Genomic DNA, 24668 nt, shown 5'->3' on the forward strand with positions numbered 1-24668 from the left:
CAGAAGGAAAAAGCAAGCGTGAGCGCACACACATGCACACGCCTCGTTAACCTTTGTCAGAGGTTATCTGGGCCATAGGTTCATCTTTTTCAGGATCATCTGTGGTCTTGCTGATCTTCTTCCATCTCCTTTGGCCCTCTCACCAGTGATGGGGTGGGTCAACGAAAAGAACTCTCAGAATGATCAACTCTATTAACTGGTAAGTTCTCTGACTGAAAGGTAAAGAATAATCACGGAAAATGTGTTTTATATACTATTTGGGGAAGGGGGGAATGGGGTCAGGAGAACTGACCCAGAAAGGTTTAAAAGTAGCAGAGGTGGGCTTCCCTGGTGGCGCAGTGGTTCAGAGTCCGCCTGCCGATGCAGGCGACGCGGGTTCGTGCCCCGGTCCAGGAAGATCCCACATGCCGCAGAGCGGCTGGGCCCATGGGCCATGGCCGCTCAGCCTGCGCGTCCGGAGCCTGTGCTCCGCAACGGGAGAGGCCACAACAGTGAGAGGCCCGTGTACGGCAAAAAAAAAAAAAAAAAAAAAGTAGCAGAGGTGAAAAATGTATGCTTTAGAAACATGTCCCGGGAGGGCTGCCCAGCAGTGTCCTCCCCAGCAGACGGTCCCAAATGACAAGGGCACTGGGACAAATCGACACTTAGAGGCTTCCTCCTTGAAAGTAGCCTGGAGAGCCACTTACGAACTGTGCAGAAATAAATAAGAAATAATAAGAAATCAATCTTATGGGTTCTTGCACATACGTGTTTCTAACCAGATATAGAAACACCCAGCCTGGTCACTCACATGCTCTAAATGACTTTGGTTTATGGTCCCAAATAGAATCCAACTGCCTTCAATGGTGATTCATCACCCACTGTGGATTTTTGAGAGGACCTCCAAAGGCAATCCCAATAAGGCTTCTGCAAATGGTTCGAGCGACGGCAGGACTGCTTCCCAGGACGGCACCCTGCTGACAGTCGGCTAAAATACCAGGCATACTATTCAGTCACCCCGATACATCTTGCTTCTCAAGGATGATGATTCTTCAAGGAAGGAGCCCACGGCCCACGTTGTATTCCCCAAAGCTCCTCACAGAGAGTAGGTTCTTTACAAATACCTGTTAACCCCTTGATTTTCTTTTTATTCCATAAACTCTAATCATCCACAAAATCAGAGTTCAGCTAATTGGAAGACCGGCGATATCTGTTCAAATTAGGATGGAGATGGGGTAGGGCGAAAAGACCCCGTACTTTGTAGAACGGAAATAGATCGAAATCCTGGCTCTGCCCCTACTTAGTGAGGGGATGTAATCAAGTCATCCATCTCTCTGAGCCCCTGCACACCCCCCCCTTCCACCCAACTAAGTGAAATGAAGTTGACAATACCTACCGTCCAAGGCTCTGAGGTTCAAATGGGCTCCTAGCACTCAATAAATAGCTACCATTCCTATGAGTGAAAGTAGAATGAGTTTTACAGATGCTTACCTCTCTCAGAGTTGGCTTGCCAATGAAAAAGTCTGTGTTTTTGCTGCTTTTGGGTGGGTTGAACTTGGGATTCAGAAAAGCACATCCATTTGCGATGGCCTCCAAGGGAGCCGGGCCTTCATAAGGGAACCCAAGTCCAACAAACAGCTGTAAGACAGAGAAGCACACCACATGTAAACACATCAATCAGACTGGCGTCCCTGGCTCATGGGGGTCTCTTCTGGGCTCCTTTCCTGTGCTGATGCCTCTGAGACTCTGGAAAGTTCCCAGGCCCTGGTTGGGGGTGGATAAATGAGAAGCCAGTTTATACTAGGACCTGAAAAACATGACCAGGGACCTTGAAGGGCCCAGGAAGCTGCTCAGGTCATTATGAATTTCCTTCCTTTGTAAAAAAGTAAAGCAGTAAGTGTCAGGGTGGGCAGCTGAAGGGGTAGGGGGGTGGAGGTACTCACAGAATAAAAACAACAACAAAACCCAAGACCCAACAATAATCTTTCTGTAACTTACCAGGAGACATGACTGCAAAAACACTTGCTTAACTAAACAGAAGGTTTCTTCATTGAACCAAAGGAACAACAGGCCCTTTCAGTGATGCTGGGCAGAGGGACAGAAAGGTCGCTCGGCGGTTTGATTACAGTTCACATGGAGCTGCATTAAAATGATGGTAGGTCAGCAAACATGGGTTTTCATAATGGGGTTTTCGCTGGGGGACACCAGCATCTTGGGTTTTATTTTCCCCTCAATGTGGGGAGAGGGTGTAGAGCTGTAACTGGGCAAGCCTTTCCCACCCCAGCAAGTAAACCACGAGTTGTCCCCATGGCAGACAAGAGATGGCAGCAAAAACACATCTCAGAGTCCTCACAGGGACCACGGCTGAGAGCCGCTGTGACAAAGGGGACTCCCTGCAGTCAGTGGCACTGACTCCTGGGTCCAGAAATGAAACATCATCTCATAGAAAGGCATCCTTGCGTACCCTCCCCTCGGGGTATTTCACACCACTGGACGGCTGTGGGTCCTGATGGGCTTGGTCCAAGTCTAGGCTTGGTGACGTGTGAGATCTCCCTACCCACAGGAAGGAGCAAATGCTGAAATCTCTCCAGTCTCCCAGGCACATCAAGTGGCAAAGGATAACTGGGTCCCAGGGTGTCCTTTCCTTCTGCCATCATGTTGGGGAACATCCACACGGGCATGCCCCGAGAGTGAAGGATGCTGCTGAATTGGATACGGCTAGATGCTTGGGTCTCCTTTCCCGGGCCCTCTCCCCAGTAATCCTGTCTCTGCAGCTGCTTTAATTGAATGATGATTTGGAATACTTCTGCCTAGACAGCCCTGAGTCTAACCCCGGCAGCACTGGAAGATGCAACCCGTATGTGCTGGGCACTCAATTCCAGGGCTGGACATGCAGCGTGGCCCATGTTAGGCATATTGAAGAGTCGTGAAGCCCCCGCAGGGAATTTCCTGGGGCAAGAAACTAAAATCTCAGGTTTTCTGGAGAGATGCCCTATCCTATAACTATATGTTCTTCTGCACAGAACAGGGTACTTAACCTTTTTATTGTTTGGGAAGAATAACCTTTCATATCCTGTAAACCTTGAGATGACCCTCAGGGGCGTCCACAGAGGAGGGAACTGTGGAAGAAAAGCTTTGAGAAGCCAGCCGAGCTCTCACTGCTGGCTGGGTCATTTCTCCTGGAGCAGAAGAACTGGAGACACAGGGGTGAGGGAAAATGTGGTAGCAGAAGAGCTTGGAAGCCGTCTTCCATGAGGGCATGAAGAAATAGTCCCAAGACATCCCAGCTTTGTTAAATACGAAGAACCCGGGGTTACTATCCTTGAGGCTTTTGATCTCTGTGATCTGCCACCCCCAGCAGATTTGGGGGAGGAGGTGTCGGCTCTCCAGGGAAAAGAGGACCTCTGTCAGGCCATGGCTGGGCTCAGGAAGGCACAGGACTTCCAGATCCTGGAAGATGCAGACAGGGGTCTCCGTGGGTTTAACCAGGGGCCGACAGTGTTTTCTGACCTCTGAAAACCAGGGCCTGCCATGAAGTGTTGATACCTTCATCAACACTAAATTACAAAGAATAACTTTGGAGGAAATGTAGGAAGCACAATGGTTGTCTATTTAAATAGAAAATCCTGGGAAAAAAAATTTAATTAGCTCCTTCAGGCCCACCAATCTGAACCCATTAATTAAAAGGATTTGAGGCTGTTGCTTAATGGACTTGAATGTGACCTAGGTTTAATTATATGTGAATAACGACTTGCACCCCCTCTTCTGCCCTGCTGGCATCCGAATATCTCAGTACACATAAACACTTCAGGCTAACTCTCCGAAGCCGCACCATTTCAGAAAGAAGATAAAGCAAACATCACACAATTTCTTGGCAATGAGTCTTCTCGTCACACTCATTAGGATCGCAGGAAGCGCATTCCTTGGAAACACCAAAATAACAGTTCTTTGTCACTTCTGTCAATAAGCAACCTTCCTTCTTGCTTCCTGCGTACTCACTACCTGTGACATTATAATGGAGCAGATGTATTAAGGTCAAATAGCACACTTGAGGTTTGAATGACAACAGGATAGGCAGAGAGTTCATCGCCACCAAAGGGTATTCCATGAACTTTTGAGCGCTGACGGCCTTGCCACACGCTGGTACCTTAACCACACTAAATTGCTTTTCCCCTAATTCCCCACTCCCCCCGTCATTCTGCTCGCTTACAGATTTCCTTAGCATGGGGGCAAGAGAGACACTGCAAGAATTCATTCAAGTGCAGAGGCTTAACTCCTCAGGAGGACACAGCATATTTTATTGATACTTCATCTGGCTTTCAGAAGCCTAGAATGTAATGAGGATCTTCCAGACGACGGCACATCTCCATGGCTGCAGCTCTGACTCCATCAACGAGCATTTCTAAATAGAGCTTTAAATTACATGCTCTAAAATTTAACTTTTGAACTAACACTAAGGAAGAGAGAACAGATGAAGCTCCAGGATTGGGAAGTCCCTACATGTCGACAAAGAGTTTATTAGTTAAACCACTCAGATTTTCACTCTGTCTGAAAGGAGAAGCAAAATTGTTTTAAACCCCTAAGCGGAGTAGTTCACAAAGAATCCTTTAAAGGCGGATAAAGGTAGTTCTGAGATCAGGACAATGTGGTGATTAACAGCACAAGCTCTGGAGTCAGGCTGACCAGGTTTCCAACCCTGACTGCATCATTTCCTAGCTCTGTAACTGTGGGAAATTGTTATATGCTTCTCTCTATGGAGTATCTGAGGTCCACTGATAATGCATTCTGTCTAGCTATGGGCCTTAGTCAAGGTAACACAAGCTCTCTAAACCTGTCTTTTCATGTGTAAAGTGGTGAAAGTAATCGTGCTTTATTTCTCGGGGCTGCTCTGAGGATTCAAGGAGATATTTCATGGAAAGGATGTATTCCAAGGTTTGGCACTTAGTAAGTGTTCGCTAAACACTAGTCCAAGTTCAAACCCAGGTTCAACTTTACGTGCAGCACATACACGACCTTTGGTTGTCTAGCTGGAGTTTGCTGTGCAGGAGTTGTGGTTGCGGGGTTTTACGAGAGGTTCAGCACTGCTTACGTGTATTTATGAGTTCTCTGTGTTTCATAAAGTACCTGGATTAAAAAACAGGGAGAGGCATCCATCAAAAGACAGAGAGGACACAGTTTACAGTGACTGCCTCAAGCAAAGGCCAGTCCCATGAGCCACATGCAACGGCTAAGCCTTACTTGTTTATTCTTCACACAATGATTGGGAATCATTACATTTTTGATAACAGGTATCCCTTTTATATCTTTAAAAGGAATCCACACAAGGCTGCATATGGAGAAAATCTATTTTCCTGATAGGTGATGCTTTTGTGTCGCCGGCAGGGTCCCCTCTCTGGACATCTGTCTTCCCTTTTGTACCCAACGCTGATGGAAGAGAAAACAGTGCCCCAAATCTCTCCCATATATGTTTGGCTACACCCTCTCCTGGGCTCCATAAGCCCCTAACCTACCCTACCTGAAGACTGTCTCCTAAAGGTCTAGGAGGGCAAAGGAGACAAAGACAATGATACTTGCCAAGCACATTTAAGCACCCCAGGGTAGTCAGTATCGGCCACTAAATCAAAGGTCATTTCCTGGAGACCAGCTCACTGGGTAGACTCCCAGACTATGCCCACTATGTAAGTGGCCTTCCAGAAACAAAACAAAAAACCCAACAACAACATCGAGATCACAAGTCCCTGCCCTTCGGTCATGTGGAAGCCCCAGCACAAAATCCAATGCATTGCAATTTGCATTGAGAAAGCATATTACCCTGAAGATGGAGAGGAAGAGAACATTCAGATACATGTACAGCTGTAGAAGCCGACCATCTTCAGCTGTGCCAGCATGCAATGTCTGCTACGAAGAGGCAGCTCAGGTGCACCTCCTCGCAGGAGCTGTCCCGGGCCACCACTCTCACCCCAATGGCTCACCAGGCCTACCCCTCAGCTCCTGACGGTGCGGAGGCATCACAGGCCTGGCTCGCCACCGCAGTTAAGATGTGCTCTAACGGTACCGAGGTCAGAGGACTTTAGTGATGAAGAGAGAATTCATGGAAAGGGCTTAACACAGGGAAGGGTTAGAGAGATGGTCGTTACTGTTGCAGTAAAACCCCACGGTCGTGCCCCATGATAATATGAATGGGTTGTGTGTATTTGGGTGTCAGGAGGTGCCTTTGTTCTTGAAACCTCATTCGGAGAGGTTAATAAATCCTATGTCCATACGTTCTACATCCTATATACATATGTGGGAGGGGAGGGGGGAGGATGGAGTGTGTGTGCATATGTAAGTGTATGCTAATTCGTTTCCATCTAGTTGGAATGGGAATGGCTTTTGGGACCTGTCACCAGGATGAAACCTGCTTGACTGCCTGAGGTTGAATACTGGAGGACCTGAAGTAGACACGGAAGACGGGTTGCTCCAGCAGTAAGCTCGCTCTTGGGCTCTCTCTCACAGGGCCTGAGGATGTGGGCAACACCACGGAGAGGCAAGCACGGGCTATCAGAAGGACAGTGTCCCTTGGTGGGGAGATCTTGGAGATCTAGGCACATGATTCAGGAGAAAAGCAAGAAATCACTCCTAGGGGCATGGCCCCAAGATCCCAGATGGCCAGTGGATTTCTTCTGGACTCCTTCCTTCATTCTTCATCCGGTTATCTGAAGGCCTCTGCAAGCCAGGCCCTGAGAAGGTAACTGTCAACAGAATAAGCAGAGCCCCTGGGTTCTCATGGAGCTGCACGAGGGTCTGGTCCACTGGTGGTGGATGCCTTGGTCCCTGGGTTTCTGACAGAGCTTGTGCAACCACATCCAAGCTTGTGGGAAGAGCCACAGTTGATAGGGGAGGTAAGGCCCGAGGATGGAATGGAACAGGGACAGTGGTACATACTGCCTATCTTCCAACCCTGCCAGGGCTTCTAGGCGAGTACCGCAGCTAAGCTGCTGAGCTAACGTGGGAGGAAAACAGGGCCGCCATGACCCATCCAAGGGCTGGAGGGGGAAACGGCCAGAGTTGTGGGCAGAAAAGGTGTGTGGCAACAGCAGGGGCAGCAGCTGCTTCTTCCTCTGCTTTCCCACAGCCAGATTTGTTCTCGACTCTCACTGTCAGAAAGGGAGGTACCCGTTTGGGCTCACTCCAAATGCTCCTCCAAGCCAGTGTGGGATGCGGATGCCCCAATCTGTCAGGAAATTCCCCTGGTGAGACTGGGGGAGGTGGGCACAGGGAGGGGAAAATTAGGAAGGAGAAGAAAGAAATCACATTAAGGAAGATGGGGACTGAAGCCAAAAATAAAAACACGCCACCCCAGTTCAGTCCTTATTTGCTGGCTTAAATTGCTCTCCTGGAGTTTGCTGGCCCAAATGACTCATCTCTGGTCTTTTGATAAATAATGAATTCATCCACATTTATATGCCTATTAGAAGAGTCTTCTACATTCAACAACTTCCCAGCTCCTGAGCCCCGACTTGAGGGTTATACTGAATCCCTCCCATCTCCATTAGGCTCTGTGGGCCCTTCATGAGGGCCCCTCCTCGCACGCAGGGACACAATTCTGCTGAGGAGACAGTTTTCTGGGCTTGGTGCAGAGATTCAAAGATGGCTCATAAAGAAAAACAATAAGTCAAAAGCTGATTATGCATCAATCATTTCAATATGTCTCTAGACCTTGAGGGGCACCCGACTCGCTTCCCTCTCCCATAACGAGTCTGAGGAACGTGCACATCCCATTCATCCCACACACATTTGCTTGTCTGCATCCCCAGTTCTGCACTTCCAACGTGGATTGGAATAAATCACTTTTAAATTGCTCAGAGACACCGAGGAAGGAGTTAGAGGCAGAAAGGGTTATAAATACAAAGCCTGACTAGTCTTTAGTGTCATTATTCCAAAGCCCAAGATTCATTCATTTCAGTGCTGCCGCTGTGTTCTGGGTAGAGGGGGAGCCTCAGCAACACACCGCCTCATTTTCATCATATTTGCCGACCGTTTTAGCCATAATTCCACTCGGAGTCCTTTCCTATATTCTAGTCCTCTGAACAGGAAATACAAAATGGGATCAGCGACATCCTCTGAAAGTACCAGTTTTTCAAGGATAAACAGATGACCCTTACACTCAAAAAAAAAAAATTCCAGCTGTAATCCTTGGGTAATCTCAGGCAATCTCCGACCTCATGGCCTGGGCCTTCCAGGCCTCTTCTCTGTTGCTCTCCACACATCAGGGACCTTAGCTTCGGCCTATCTCTCATTCTCTGACAGAGTAAGTGGACGGTCTGTAAGTAAGTGTTCTTTTAAGATTTGTAAGGCTGAGTAAGACATTCACACAGCTGGGTTAATAGAAGCGTGTGGGACAGTGATGACAGAGAAGCAGCGTTGCCAACTGTAATTTTAAAGGAGCTTGAGCTTTTCCCACAATCTGATGTGGGGAAAAGTAAAATGAAGCAAAAATAGCATTACGGGTAAAGAGCCTGGACTTTCAGGCTTCCCTGGTGGCGCAGTGGTTGAGAGCCCGCCTGCCGATGCAGGGGACACGGGTTCGTGCCCCGGTCCGGGAAGATCCCACGGGCCGCGGAGTGGCTGGGCCCGTGAGCCATGGCCGCTGAGCCTGCGCGTCCGGAGCCTGTGCTCCGCAACGGGAGAGGCCCCAACAGTGAGAAGCCCGTGTATCGCCAAAACAAAAAAAAGAGCCTGGACTTTCTAATGATTCTAAAATGTCCTCCTAAGACAGAAGGTGAACGGAAAGCAAACAGTGCAAACCAGGGAGCACTGATGATGGCCACCGTCATCAGACTGCAGATGACCTTGTAAGGAAATCAAATCTTAATGAAACAAACTTTCTCTCCTTTGGCCAAGGAGAGAAATTTATCAAGTGAATTTATTCAAGGCATCAGACACATGACTTGGGAGGTAGACATGATCAAATGCATTTACCTATGGAGAAACTGAGGCAGAAAGGAGATGCGGATTCTTTGGGCTTGTGACTATCCACTGAATGTTCTTAAGTTTGTATGTTTATTCATGAGGCTGGTACGTCGAGGGCCTAGCAGAGCTTTCACTTGCAATAAAAAAATCGCGAGTCAGGGTTACCTCCAGGGTGACCTCAGTGACAATGGACAAGCCCAACTCTCTAGTCTATTTCCTCCTGTTTAGAATAAAGTTAACAGTAATACCTGCCCTGCCTACCTCTGAAGGCTGTGGTGAGAAGTACACAGGACAGCATCTACGAATACGCTTTCCCACACTGAAGTATCACACACACTGATCAGAAATGCTACGATGCCACAGAAGCTCATCCGCTCGGCCCCTCCCCTCTACCTGGACAATGAAAATGCAGTCAGGACCAGAGCTGAACAATTCACTACTGATAATGCAGGGCAGGGATCGCGCTTGTTTTCTTTGCCCCTGTATCCCTTGCATGATGCCTGGCCCATAGGAGCTGCTCGAGACATATTTGTAAAATTCACACGTAAGAGCTTATTAATAAAGATGAATTTTCATGGTATGTATTACAATCCTCTTTGCTTATCTAAATAACTTACTGAAGTCTGATATATCTGTCTAATACCTGTGATGTTATCGTGTTCAATACCATAACCCTTTTAATGGATTGCAGTATTTTACCTAAAGAACGTGCAGCCTTTAGAGGCAGGAATCAGGAATCTATGCGATAAACATGTGAAAAGGTGCTCTGCCTCGCTCACAGAGAAAGGTAACAAGCACTGACTGACAGACTGTATGATATCTGTGGAGCCATTTTGGCTATAACCTTTAAAACTAAAAACGTATATATCCTTTAGCCCAGCTACTTCTGATACGGAAAGATTTTTAAGATATATACGTTTAATTTTTTTAAAAGAGAGCTTATTAATAAACATGAGGAATACATCAACGTGCCAGCCAACCCTTCAAGGCCCAACACTGATCTATTTGCAGGTCCCCTAACCTCACCGGGTTCGTCCATGTCGGAATTATAGAAAGGACAGAGACCACTGGGTGGACGCCCCCAGGATGTGAAAACACCACGCTCATCATGCTACTGAAATGACCGTCCATCAGTTGCTCCTACCCACCTGCCCACACCACGTGGCCTGAATTCTACAGCTGTGACATTCAGACCCTCAGCCCCTTATCAAATTTTATCTTCCACTATTTCCCGACACACAGACTCGCTGGATTGGTCTCTTGGCTCTCCTGGGTGTGTCATCTCCACCTCTACCACCTGACTCACTGCCGTCTGTGCCAAATGCCAGGTGTATCCACACCCACATCCTTCACCTCTCACAGCTCTCACAATGCCTTCCTTGCTCCCTGAGCCCCCAAGGACTCTCCCCTTGTCTGAACTTCTCCAGTGTCCAGTACAAATATTTTGAACAAGCAGGTGTGATGAAAAGCTAGTTGGGGGACGGGTTCCTTGAACAGGGGGGATTGGAGAGGTGCAGGAGTTAAGTGGCCCCAGGCTTGCTGGGAAAGCTGCTGCTCTCTGAGAACGTCTGATACCCTACTTTTCCTGTTTGCCGCCATGTCCCCAGCCCCTCACCTGATGCTTCTTGGCACAAAGCAGGTCCTCAGTAAATAAGTTTTTTTCACAATTTGCTAACTTTTAAGCTACAGCTAGTCTAGAAAACCACTGCCCAGCAATGACCTGAAGATCAATGGTACCACTGAAGAGAAAGCACCGATGATTCTGATCCCATTTGCAATGGCAAGAGACCCAAACCTCCGCACAACAATACTGATGCATTTTTACAAAACTACAAAAAACTTACCTTGGTTTCTCGGAGAAGGAACTGCAAGTCCCGTCCACTGAGGATCCCGTGGTTTTTCACGTAACTGGGAATGTTCTTTGTGCTGGAGCCGTAAACAGTCGCATGCACTTCCATGTATGTGTGAATGATGTCCAAGTAGAGCTTCTTATTCTAAAGAGGGGACACAAGGAGAAGGTATTTCTCTTTTCGTTCTCATAAAAACCTGCCTCATAGCTGGAGGCCACAGAGACAGGAGCTCTTAACATGGAGATTGCATGAATTTGGCAACCCCATTCCTAAAACTTCTTTCAAAAGTAATCTGACTGGATTTTGAGGGTAAAAACAGTCACGTGGATACTGTACAGTTCTGCAGGAAGAAACATATCCTATAGCGGCATACTACTGAATAGTAACGATGGCTCAAGACCAATTGTTTTGAAGTATTGTCCTAGCCTTGTAAATTACCGGGGACCCAACACTTTGCTTTTGGCTTGTCCTCCTTATGGGGGAGTAAGTTTGGGGAAGGAAAGCTCAGAGAAGGCAGTCAGCTGGATTGGAATATTTATCTGGAGACGCTAAACTGTCCCCGAGGAACGCAAACATCCCCAGCTCTTGCCAGTATTTCTAGTGATGATTAACTCATGTTGTCAGAACTGGATCCCACCTACTTCGGATCATGGGGGGATGAGAGTTTCCCACAATATACACTGATTGACTCAGCAGATGCAGAGATGATGAGAATATCCAGGTAGACAAAAGTGGAAAAAATGTTAAATGGAAACTCTGATGAGCCCCGAAACATTCAAGAGTAGTTTTACTTTTCTTAGAAGCAAAACAAAACCTCTCCTCTGTGTTGGTAGGAACTGAATTTCGAGGCACATTTTCTAAATCAAAACCACCTGCAAGTAGGAAGCAAACTCCCTTTCCCTTCCTCTTCATGTTTCCGTGTGACTAAGTCACACAAGCTGGATTTTGTGGGCTGTCTTTTGGGGTTTTTTTCCTGGACATTTGAAAGATTCAAGTGCTGTAATGTTTTCCAGTTGTATAAAAGTGGGACAGGGTTCTTCCCATTTGAAGCCTGTTTTCACACACTCCAGGAAAGTGTAATAATCGTCGGTTTTGTGACTTAAGACCGCAAGGGACACGGGGGTGTGGCATCAGCAGCCACAGAGCACATGATGGGCTCTGAAGAGAGGAGGGGCAGCAACACCCCTGGGGTGCGGGGCCCTCGCTCTGACCTGGTAGGACAGCTCCAGGCATCCTAAGCCCGGTTCCGGGTCTACCGTCTGCCTACATCTCGCAGGTGAGAATACTACAAAGCACTCAACTTTGGGGGATACACGTTTCAAATCCTGTAACCGAAGTCTTAACGACTGGAAAAACAGTACAGTCCACATTCTCCATTTTATGCACTGAAAGATTTTGTTTTGTTGGCAATCAATCAAGTCCACCCCTGCACCCTACTGTGTGAATAAAATGAACATTCCGAATTAAAGTCTAATTTCATGCCATGTTCGGCGTGGCTGGAAGATGCTAAATTCATTACCTCAGAGATGTATACCCTTCCATTCGTGCAGAGGTGACTAGGAACAGTTTATAAACCATGACTCCCATTCAGCTTGAGCCAAATTGAGGATCATCTTCCTGCTGTGAGTTAACTGGAGGGGGTCTATGACACAGTTTTTGTGCTAGAGGGACCTGATTACTCCTGAGCCCACAAACCCCCTTTCCCAGGGGCTCTACCTCCACCCCAGCCCCTGGTAGGTAGGCAAGGGTTTCTGTAACCCTGCCCACCCCCTGCCACTCCTGACCGGCCCAGGGTGTGTCTGACCTGAGGGGGACCCATCCCCAGGCTGTCCAGCAGCCCGGGACAGAGTGGCCGGGCTCAGGACAATGAGCTGTGCTGGTCAGACCCTCTCTCTCAGGAGCTCAGAGTCCTGCTCACAGAGAGATGACTGACAGACGGCTGGGGTTGTGGAGCAAAAAGGTCATGCGGTGTTGGAGTCCGGGCAGTTATGGACCAGATGCAAGTTCTGGGGAAGTCAGATGACAGTCTTGGGGGTGAGGGTGAGAAGAGAACCAGGTAAGAGCTGAAAGGAGGAGAGGGAGACAAAGATGCATAATGGGTAATAAGAGGGACCTGGAGTGACTGCGACCTAGACATTCCCCCTGTGAGTGTGATAGAAAGAGAGCAGGGGTGGGGAGGGAGGAGGGGAAAAGGAGGGGGGAGGGAGAGGGGGAGGGCAAGGGGGAGGAGGAGAAAGGGGGAGGGGGAAAGGAGGGGGAGGGGGAAAGGGGGAGGGGGAAAGGGAAGGGGAAAGGGGAGGGGAAAGGGGAGGGGGAGGGGGAGGGGAAAAGAGGGGGGAAAGAGGAGGGGGAGGGGGAAAGAGGAGGGGAGGGGGAGAGGAGGGGAGGGGGAAAGAGGAGGGGAGGGGGAAAGAGGAGGGGAGGGGAAAGAGGAGGGGAGGGGGAAAGAGGAGGGGAGGGGAAAGAGGAGGGGGAGGGGAAAGAGGAGGGGAGGGGGAGAGGAGGGGAGGGGGAAAGAGGAAGGGAGGGGAAAGAGGAGGGGGAAGGGAAAGAGGAAGGGAGGGGAAAGAGGAGGGGGAGGGGAAAGAGGAAGGGAGGGGAAAGAGGAGGGGAGGGGGAGAGGAGGGGAGGGGGAAAGAGGAGGGGAGGGGGAAAGAGGAGGGGAGGGGGAAAGAGGAGGGGAGGGGGAAAGAGGAGGGGAGGGGGAAAGAGGAGGGGAGGGGCAAGAGGAGGGGGAGGGGAAAGAGGAGGGGAGGGGGAGAGGAGGGGAGGGGGAAAGAGGAAGGGAGGGGAAAGAGGAGGGGGAGGGGAAAGAGGAAGGGAGGGGAAAGAGGAGGGGGAGGGGAAAGAGGAGGGGAGGGGAAAGAGGAGGGGAGGGGGAGAGGAGGGGAGGGGGAAAGAGGAAGGGAGGGGAAAGAGGAGGGGGAGGGGAAAGAGGAAGGGAGGGGAAAGAGGAGGGGAGGGGAAAGAGGAGGGGAGGGGAAAGAGGAGGGGGAGAGAGGAGGAGGAGGGAGAGAGATGGGGAGGGAGAGACAGACTGATGAGGGGGGAGGGAGGGGGAGGAGAGAGTTAGAAGAGGGGATGGAAAGAAAGGTAAGAGGAGGAGGACGAAGGGAGAGGAAGAGAGGAGAGAGTGAGAAAAGAAAGCAGAGAGACAGAAGGGAGAAAAGCAGGGCCCAGAGGTGCTTCTGGGTCCCACCCCATCAGCCCGAGAGTCTGTCTGGATCCTTAGAATAATAGCAGCTGCCCCAACTCCCCCCCCCCCACTCTTTTGTCTGGGCCCCTCTGGCTGGATCCCTCCCATCTAAAGGGAGGCCTGTCAGGATGTCATTCAGGGCTTTCGGCAGGGACGAGGCTGGGGGCAGGCATCTTTTCTTTAATAAAGCAAATAGAGACACTTCCCTGTGAAAAACCAGCTGCTAACTAGTCAGGATGGACCAATAGCCCCTGAACCGGGTCCGCAGTGAGCAACAAAGGAGAACAGTGAACGATCACCCAGGTCCTAACCTGGAGATGAATGCTCACGGCAGACAAACTCGAGGTTAGGATTCCCACACCAAATGCCCGGGAAGACGCATGTCCTGCCATCCATCCCAGAAAAGGCTGGGGCTCCTTGATGTTTAACAAGGGGGCAAGTTCAGGCGAAGAGAAAGAAGTCTATGCCAAGGCTGGTAAAGTCTATGAACTTATTAACAAGAAGGCACGGTAAAGTCTCAAAGCAGAAATTCCATTCAGAGAGGATTTCTGTAATTTCATGAAGGAGGAAATCACAACAGGTTATTAGAGGGAAAAAGAAATGGTTCAGATATAACCCTAACCTTTCAAGATGACATGACAATGAAGTGATTCCACCTCAGGTCTCTTGTTGCCACTTGTCAGAATTCTGAAGAAACCTGGCCAGGGTGATTCCCCAGGGTGATTCCAGGGAGGAGCCGCCCCCTTCCTTCCCAAAGTGAATGCTCACCGGATGCGAAGGGAACCCAAAGAGGCATCGCCAGCTCCAAACCACTGCCTGAATTTCACAAAATCCAACTGCCTCCTGAACCTCCCCTCCTGGGTTGCCACGGACACTTCCACGCCTTAACAGGTCATTCAGTGCCTTACTTTCCCAGACCAGAAACCCTACCCCCAGGCTCCCGATCTCAGTGACTGGCATTCGTCTCCTAGCCAGGTACCAGAATCACACTTGGCATTCCACACATCAAATTAGTCACAGAGCCCTGCTGATTCTGCCTCTGTAATATCAAATTGTCTCCTCCTCTCCAGGCTTTGATCCTTGATCACCTGGACTGCGCCAGGATGAACACAACCAGCATCTTAACAATCTGCCTGCAGCTCAAAAAGTTGAGCAACTAGTCCATGGTTTCTACAAGTGAGCAGCAGTGCTGGGACGGATTGCAAAAGAATCTGTATGGCTCGATGCCATTTTTTAACCATGCAAAGCAGTAGTAGTCCATGTTAGGCATATCAACAATATTTTTACATATGGGCATTTGGAGTTAACTACAAAAATATGCATGGGGATGACAGATACAATTTCCAGCTATTGATCACTGAGGAGGGAAGGGAGGGTCTGGGGAGGCGGATGGAGATTTCATGATATTTGAACTATATCATTTTTCTCTTAAGAAAACAATTGGACAATATCAACATCTACACATCTGGGTGGTGGGCATATTTGATATATTTCACAATTGAAATATAAAAATTAAAATACATGCAACCAAGAAAGAACAGAAACCAGTCGGTATGACACCAAAGCTTGCACCACTGCCATCTCACTGGAGGACCTAGTTTTTGCCAAAAAGAGGTTCAAAGGATCTCTGTCTCCCCTCAATGGAAAATGTTATCTTTTGTGTTTAAGAAATAAGGATAAATTAGGAGTTTGGGATTAACATATACACACTACTGTATATAAAATAGATAACCCACAAGGACCTACTATATAGCACAGGAAACTCTACTCAGTATTCTATAATAACCTATATGGGAAAAGAATCTGAAAAAAGAATAGATATATGTATATGTATAGTTGAATCGCTTGGCTGTACACCTGAAACTATCACAACACTGTGAATCAACTATACTCCAATATAAAATAAAAATTAAGAAAAAAAAAAAGAAAGAGAAGGCGCTGCAGTTTTGTAAATTAATCACGGTCCTGGCCTGCCTTTCCCCACCCAAGGGAAGGCCCCCAGTGGGAGGGGTGTGTGTGCAACAGGGACCACTCCCCTCCTGATTTTGGACATCCAGGCCCACGGTCAAGGTGACAGCCCGGAACTGGGGGTCCCACTGATCCAAGAACTGGATCAATACCACCCTCCAGAAAGCTTTCCTCCTCTGACTTAAGAGACCAAGGTCAGAGAAAATCATCTCCACCATAGACCGCATCACCTACAAATCTGTTGAGACACAGTCCAAAAGGGCTTGCAGGGACTCACCACATCGCAGCACGCCACCACCCCTGTCCTGGGGGTGAGGTGTGCCTCCAGAAGGTCCCAGCTAGCAGCCTGCAGCCCCTCAGTGCTCTCGGTCTTCAGTTCAATTTAAATTCCCATTAAATACAACCAATCAAACGGATTAAAATTTCAATCTACCTAAACTCATTAGGAGGCAGGGGATGGGAAGATGCTAAGGAAAAGGAGAGAGCATGCTGGGGCCAACGAGCAGGGCTTTCCGTGTGTAGCTGGCGGCAGCTCTGTTTGTAGAACTGGTCGTAAGATATTCAGAGCTTGAATCGAGAGCTTTAGGAAAACAATTCAATCTAAAGCAACACTCGCGTGCGTCCTTAGCAGGGGGAGAGGTAGAAGGCAGAACCGCACAATCTGGAGCCCTTTTCTTTTCCAGCTGGTGAATCAGGGGTACAGGAAGGCTCTCTGGCGAATGGTAGCGTTCTGAGCTTTGGGTTGCAGTGGACATTATGTACTTTTCTCCCCATCAGCACCCTTGCTCCCCATGGCAGACATGCACATCCCTTCTCCTGGACCCTCTTTCCCCTCATCCACATGGCACCTTGTGGCCTCCCATTTAAAAAATAGTAATTCTGCTGCCCTGCACAGAGTTAGTTGGTCCATGGAGAGCACCTGGTAAGTGCTAAGCCAGTGGGCGTCCTTCCCAGGAAGGGCTGAATGGGTGTGAAGGGCCAATCCCTTTCCAGAGCCACAGCAGTGAGCTGGAAACCAGGCTGCTGAAGCCAGCATCAGTCCTGGTGCATGAAGGTCAGGCTCCAGACAGAGAAAAAGGAAGTCGTCACAAAGGGAAGGTCAAGTGTGAGAGGGTGCATGTTCCAGCAGGGTATTGGTCCACTGTTCCAGTGACATCTCTGCCCAGGGCATGCCTGCCCTTCCCTGGGTTCTGAGAGTCCCCCAGTCCTAAGCTAGGAAAGCTGGGCTTCTGCCGTTTCAGCAGAAAGACAAGTACGCTTGTGACCAGATTCTTTATTTTGAGCATCATGGATTTTTAACCATTTTTATAGTAGCTTCCTCTCCTTCCCTGGCAAATACAGGAATTGGCTTATTCCATGACTTTCTGAATGAATCTACAATGATGAATCATATATTTTCCTTAGGAAACCACAAGGCCGTAGAGTATGCCTCACCCCACACTAGCCATGGAAGCCCTTACTGGCTGCTGTGATGTTTCTCCCCGAAAGGCTGGGGCTGGGCTTGCTGACTCTACAGAATGAAGGTCTTGTACATCCTTCTCTACTCCAGCCTCCTCCATTCACTCTGGCATCCACCCACTCCTGCTTGGACTGCTGTCCTCGTCTCTGAGCGGAGCTTCCTGTCTGAATGGTGACGGCCCTTACGAGCCTTCTCAGATTCCCCGGCCTGCCTGCTTTTCTTTCTCTTTCTCAGCTGGTGCTCACACAAGCCAGGCTCCCCTCTGCTGTCAGACTGGGAAGAAGCTACCCCAGGGTTGAGGGGTATGGTTGGGGGGGGGATCTCCATCCCCAAACAGCACCCCAGATGTATGGGACGCCAGTGACGGAAACCAGTGCCAAAGAGAAGGAAACAGGAGGGAGCCTCTTTTCTCTCCTCTACAGACTATGCCAAGGTAGAGTCAGTCCCTCCTTGCAAACCTTCCAGGGGGTCCAGAGTGCCCAGCGCCCGTGCTGCTGTGTCTGTGTGGCTTCTGGTGCAGCAGGAGCCAGCCTGGATCCATCTGGTACTTCACCTGGCCCCTTCCCTTCATCCTTACAGCCCTGGGCTTGCACCTCCTTCCCCAACAAGTAGTAATATATCAATCTTTGTCTCAGTCCCCCTTTCTAGAAGCTCTGGGCTAAGACACTATTTCTAGGATCTCGGTCCTTCAATCCACCGTCCCCAGTGCCACAGTTTCCAAAACTGAAGATTTAGTTCCCCTCTATAAAAGTTTTCAAAGGCTCCTCATGGCAATGAGAGACCACTTCCCCAACTGCACACACGAGGATCTTCACAACCATGGGCTGCTACAGGCTCTCCAGCTTCACCTCCGGCCATGCCCTCTCCTCCTTTGCTTAAGGTCCCCCTACAACTTAACTCCATATTCCCGAACATCTCCTGCTCTCTCGCATGTGTCTGGCCTGCCATTGCATCGTCTTCCCCTGAGACGCCCTTCTTTCCTCCTTCCTTTTCTCTCCTGAATGGACTCCTTCCCCCTCATCCTTTACAAGTCGGCGTTCCTGAGCTCACCCAGGGGAAGTCAGCTACCACCTCCTGTGTAGCCTTGGTATCTTCCTGCTTGGCCCCTTTGGGCTGCGCTGTCACTCTATGTGTCCACGCAATGGGACTGTGAACTTCTGAAGGTCAGGACATCGTAGGTTCTGTGACTGCAGAGACCTGGCACAGAGCAGGTGCTCGGTAAGCCCACACTGGCTGCATGAAGGAGACTTAAGAGGGCGCACGAACAACAAGGCATTTACAGGAAAAGATGTCTCGGGCATGGCCCATCTCCTCCCACCTACTGTAGTCTCGTCCACCTTCCCACCCTGTTTCAGGAGCCAAGTTCTTCCACATAAAAACCTGCTCCCAGCAAATGAGCTTAAGGTCCGTGACTTTACCTAAGGATGTATTTGAATCAAAACAAAATAAATCAGAGAGTTGCAAACCTTAAAAGATATATTTCATGGTTGATTCATCTTCCTTTCAACATAGCTACCAAGTATAAGGTTCTCTCTTGAGTTGTGAGGTCAAAGAAAGGGAAGGAGCAAGAGAGGGACAAAAAGAAACTACCTCGGGCTTCCCTGGTGGCGCAGTGGTTGAGAGTCCGCCTGCCGATGCAGGGGACACGGGTTCGTGCCCCGGTCCGGGAAGATCCCACATGCTGCGGAGCGGCTGGGCCCGTGAGCCATGGCCGCTGAGCCTGTGCGTCTGGAGCCTGTGCTCCGCAACGGGAGAGGCCACAACAGTGAGATGCCCGCGTACCGCAAAAAAAAAAAAAAATACCTCACCTGCCCGCTCCTGAAGTCGAAAATTCAACAAAGATGAAAAATGCTTTTATTCCAAGATTAGAAGTCAAGTTCTAAAAGCAAATCTCTGTGAATTTCAGCAGTGAAGCAGAAACAATTTACATTACACAATAATTTCAAGTTTTTGCAGTCCCTGGCTCATTTATTTCAAGTAGCCTCCCAAGGTTAAGGTGGGTGTGTGTGGGTCCTTGCTCTGTCCCACTCAGGCCTCGTAGGGCTCTGCAAGACTCCAGGAAGCTAAGATTCTTAAAGCCTACCCACCCCTCACTCCTTCTCCCCCCAAATCCTTACCTCACTAGGACACAAGATGGTGCTCAATAATTACAGGGGGAATAATAACAAGAGGAAACTTGCTCTCGTCTCTAGCCTGGCCGGCAGTCCAGCTATGGGCCCACGGGCAATAAAAAGGAGGGACTCTGCTTCTTTTTGCTGTATTGGGCTCCACATTTACTCTTTCTTAGCAGATTTTTAATTTTATATTGGACTACAGTTGATTTACAATGTTGTGTTAGTTTCAGGTGTACAGCAAAGTGATTCCGTTATACATATACATGTATCTATTCTTTTTCAAATTCCTTTCCCATGCAGGTTATTACAGAATACTGAGCAGAGGTCCCTGTGCTGTACAGTAGGTCCTTGTTGGTTATCTATTTTCAATAGACACTTATTCTTGACTGGACCTCACCTGGTATAAATTACAACTCATCTAGAGCAGTGGGTGAATAGTTATTCGTAGGTAAGGCTGCCCTCAATGATGAAAGGAGTGGTTCTAGAGCCTACCTACCTTTGTGTTTGGGACGGAGGACAAAAGAAAAGAGTGAGTGAAAAGGAAAGAATCTTCAAGAGCCCTTGACTTATTATTCTCCACTGTCTGGTCAGGTGAAGATTTTGGTCTCTGGCCTAAAGAAAGGAACTGGGAGATTTCTGAGGCTAAATCCATGAGGAATGCGGAAAGAGCCATCAGCCCTGTTTCTGCAACTTGATGCATCTACACACAGGGGATGATACCACTTCCCAGTTCTATTAGACACTGACTATCTGTGCTGAGCTAGAAACGGGAATAATGACATGTATGTAAAAACTGTTTAAATATATACTCTTAGTTTAAAACACAGAGTGCTAATGCTGCCCTGGGCCATCAAATGGGACAACCTAGTGATGAGTCCGGGGACGGCTAGAGCCTTCGAGTCACTGCCCAGCGGCCCCCCTCCAGATCCTGCCCTCAGAACCAGCTGTTTAATTAGTGTGCTTCCCCGTTCCCAGCACTTTCAGGTCTCCGGGATCTCTCTGCCTTAGCACTGGAGCTTCCCGCTACTTAACGAATGCCTTTTAAAGGGCCCTGGGGATGTGCCAGCCAGTTTGTAAAAACAAGAAGCCCTTTGACACGACCTCCTTTCTGCTTTGAGACGGGCAGGAGGTCTTCAAATTGTAAAGCTGGCTGGTCTCCTCACCAACGCAGACGCAGTCGCTTAGGGATAATGTTACCCCTCACTCTGCTCCAGCCTGAAAGCCACAAAGCCCCCCCCGACTATGCGATTGTGCTCAGAAAACAGGCTGAAAGGTTGAAAACAGACCACTGCGGCCTAAATGTGTAACCAGGCTCTTTCAGGAGCTCCGCTAATCGGTCTGTCTGGGCAGTAATCACAGAAACAGACTGTCCTGTGACAAAGAGAGAGCTGTCACGATGGAAGGTTAGAAAACCAAGAGGTTGCCTGGAAATCGGAAGCTGCATTTTCTATAGAACCTCCACAGGGTCAGTGACTTGTGGATGGAACGGACTTGACCTGAGAGACTCATCCACTCCTGAAAAAGTGGAGGAGATGATATTCTGATGGGCTTTGGCCCGCACCCTGCAATCGGATGCTGTCTGATGGCAAAGGCGACCTGGCCGCTGTGCAGGAGTGTCCTGTGCGTCTCCAGGGAAGGCGTCTGGAGCACTGGGGCTGGGCACCACCTCGGCACAGCAGCAGGACAGCCGTGGAAGGTGGGACAGTGTGCATATGGGCTTGCTTCGCCCCTTATACCAAGGCCCCAGAGGCCAGCAATCAAACATGGGTACCAAGTGCCCCCCAAAGTGAGCAGTCAGCCCACGTCCCCACACCCCAAGAGGGAAGGAGGGAGGCCGTCCTGGGGGAAGCCGGGGGCTGTTCCCCTCTGCTACCTAACCAGGTAAGAAGGGCCTCCAGGGGACCACTTGCGGAGCTTCACGTGCACTCCCAGGAATTTCTGAGGCACACAGATCAGTGCCAGACCCGAGCCCTGCAACGCCTCACGGGTGGAGACTGGGGTCAACAGGATGCCCTGAAGGAGGAGTCGTGAGCAGGGCCTGCTCTGGCATCTCCCTGAGCTCCTAGAATTAAAGGAATGGATGCCGGTTTCTCTTGGTGCAGGTGTGGACCCCACAGAAGGGCACCCGACTAAGTCCTACTGGGAAGGGCTCTGCGTAAGGGGCCACGGGGAGTGTGGGCTACCAGAAACTGGTACCAAGAGGAAGCCACTCGACCAGTCTGAGGAGGCATCGCCTGTGATAAGGGAACGTATTACTGTTGATGAGTGATCTGTGGGAAGAGGGGGACCCCAAGGACCCACAGTAGTCCTGCCAGAGAGACACCTGCTGGGACTAGGTAGCATTCATACTGGATGGTGCCAGTAAGAGCTCACCTGCCCTCTCCCCACATCGGCCCTCTCCCCACTGTACCTGTTGGGAGAAATAGCAGCTGGTTTGGGAGGTGGGAGAACGGTGGGGAGGGTAAGAAGGTGCCCTACAAGTTGGGGAAACAAAGATGCCACACCTGCCACCTCCCCTTCAGGTTTCCCAGGCGAAGCTGCACTCAGAGGCAGGAGGGAAGGAGCTTAACTTGAAATGATGTTCAGAGTTTCAAGTATTAAACTAAAGTGGATACTTCCATTACTGCACTTGGGATTGTTCTTGGGACTAAAAGTAACAAAGGTTTTTGATTATTTGAGAGTTGCAAGGACCTGCCAAAATTGGATCCAAGGGGCAGAAAAGACAGTACAGTTCAAGGGAGAAGAGTTTTTCTTGCTTGTATTTTACGGGGTCCCACGCTTTCAACTTAATGGTTACATATATAAGGTGATTTTAGGTGAAATATGGATAAAAATGTTTAACAGCTGTAGATCTATTTATATGTGGTTTAGAAACACCTAAGTAACATATCCACGTGATTTCATAGATAATAATCACTTAGGACAAAGCTAAAGTAATTATTTTAAAAGTGAGTTCATTTAAAATATTCAGTTAGGGCTTTCCTGGTGGCACAGTGGTTAAGAATCTGCCTGCCAATGCAGGTGACACGGGTTCGAGCCCTGGCCAGGGAGGATCCCACATCCGCGGAGCAACTAAGCCCGTGCGCCATAACTACTGAAGCCCACGCTCTAGCGCCCATGAGCCACAACTACTGAGCCCGCGTGCCTAGAGCCCATGCTCTGCAACAAGAGAAGCCACCGCCATGAGAAGCCCGCACACTGCAACGAAGAGTAGCCCCCGCTCGCCACACCTAGAGAAAGCCCGTGCGCAGCAACGAAGACCCAACGCAGCCAAAAATAAATAAAATAAATTTATTAAAAAAGTAAAAATAATAATAGCAAAATAAAATATTCAGTTAATTAGCCCAGGTGGGGTACGGATATAACAGAAGTCACGATTTGGTGCGGACGACTGAACTTTGGAAAGTGATGCCTGCAAGAAGTGTGTGGTAGAGGGCCTTGTGCTACAGGTGGGGACACAGAACGGTGAGGAAGGCTCACACTGTCATTCCACCAAGCACACTGGTGGCAAGGCCATGGCCAGAGGACTCAAGATCACTCTCTTCCCTCCCTTTATCAGATGGCAGGAACACAGAAAGGCAAGAGGCACAGGGCAAAGCGCTTCTGAGCAGGGGAAGTGCAGATAGAGGGAAGAGGTAGGGTGGTGGGTTGGTGAGTCAAGAGAAAAAGGAGATGGGCAAACATTTTCCCTCAGTGTTCTCTCACTTTGCCAAAGTCCGGGCACGGAAAGCGTCCTCATCAACCACACTTTCACCCTTCAGCAGCTGACAACTGCAAACGCCACGCGTGACCTTCCTCCTTGCTGCCTGGACTTCTCCCTTGTGAATTTCTCAAGTTACCCAATGAGAAGTCTTGGGTGAGGCTGTGCAAGGCTATTCAGAGTGAAGTGTTGTGAGGCAAGACATCCAGGTACAAGCTTTAGTCCTTCTGGAACGACCCAGAGAAGCATGGACAACCTACTTTACCTTCTGCAACTTCAAATTCCTCCCTTGTAAAATGAGGGGCCCGATGATTTGAAGGTCCTTTGAGCTCAACTGTTGCAATATTTTTAAATTTATGACTGAAAGCACCTGCCTCTCTGCTCTCCCAAGGGCAACACCCATTCGTCTGCAAACGAAAGGAGGTGTAGTGGCTGCTGACAGCCACTCAGGTCCCCTTTCTCACCAGCTCACCGTCCCTGGATGTTTAGCACTAATCGTTAATCTCACATCTGACCCCTTTCCAGAGAGTGGCCCTCTACTGAAGAGGGCAGTGACTAACTGTCAGGGGTTCCAAAAGGCAGACTCCTTGTCTCCAGGTGGGGTCACCTCTCCAATAACTCACTCTCCCCCTGCCCCTCCCCCAAAGAATCAGACCGAGGCTGGTCTCCAGCTGAAAACCCGAGGTGTACCTGGGCCACCTGACGGCTGTAGGGGATCATTCGTTAACACCCGCTCCTTTGGATCAAAGATTATTTTCAGCAATAACCACAAAACAAAATAAGTGATAATAACAGAAAAGAAACACAGACTGTGAATATTTTCTTTCCTGAACTTTGTATATAGAATCTACACAATCATGTCAATAAGGAACAAAAACATGACTGCATGAAAACCAAAAAGTGTTAGATTAATATTTTTTAATCGCTTAATGTATTTTTTTTCCTACAAGAAGGGGAAAAATGTCTCTCTTTTGGTCTCTCTCAGTAACGAAAACCAACACGACATTTCCTGTTTTCAAGTGTCAGCTTCTATGGATCTGTCACTGACTCCACCAAAATCAGGGCTTTTCGTATGGTCATGTTACTGGACAGTGCAGCTGTACCTGTCCATCTATCTTTACTCATAGTTTATCCAGGAACACTTTTTATTAATTTCAAAAAGTTTCTTTCACATGAAGCAAGATGTACGAATAGGCACACACGAGGTGGCTGGTGGAACACACACCTAACCTGGATGCATGCAGGATGAAAGGGAATTGCTTTCCTGCAGTTTCTAACTTTTCCACATGTAATTTCCTTACAGCCAGGAAAAGAAAAAAAAGGATAACACCTGTCTCCAAAATCACATTTGGCCGCCCTGAAGGGTACATTTCAATGCAGTGACCATGTAGAAATCTGGGAGGCGGGATAAACAGAGACAGCCCTATTTTGTTGGGAAACCGGGAAGAGA

General features: G+C 49.0%; 1 protein-coding gene across 4 annotated transcripts in view; it reads right to left on the reverse strand.

Annotated features, from left to right (window-relative positions):
- The window catches only part of MGAT5 (alpha-1,6-mannosylglycoprotein 6-beta-N-acetylglucosaminyltransferase), a 362902-nt gene that overhangs the window by 39145 nt on the left and 299089 nt on the right, over positions 1-24668 (reverse strand). For all 4 annotated transcript variants that reach the window (XM_019925447.3, XM_019925446.3, XM_073807768.1 and 1 more), the window contains exons 13-14: positions 10776-10925; positions 1471-1617 (exon numbers count right to left, since the gene is read on the reverse strand). In XM_019925447.3, the coding sequence (XP_019781006.1) occupies positions 1471-1617; positions 10776-10925 (297 nt within the window). The remainder of the gene's footprint in view (positions 1-1470; positions 1618-10775; positions 10926-24668) is intronic.

This window comes from Tursiops truncatus, chromosome 7 (assembly GCF_011762595.2).
Source record: "Tursiops truncatus isolate mTurTru1 chromosome 7, mTurTru1.mat.Y, whole genome shotgun sequence".
Lineage (NCBI taxonomy): Eukaryota > Metazoa > Chordata > Mammalia > Artiodactyla > Delphinidae > Tursiops > Tursiops truncatus.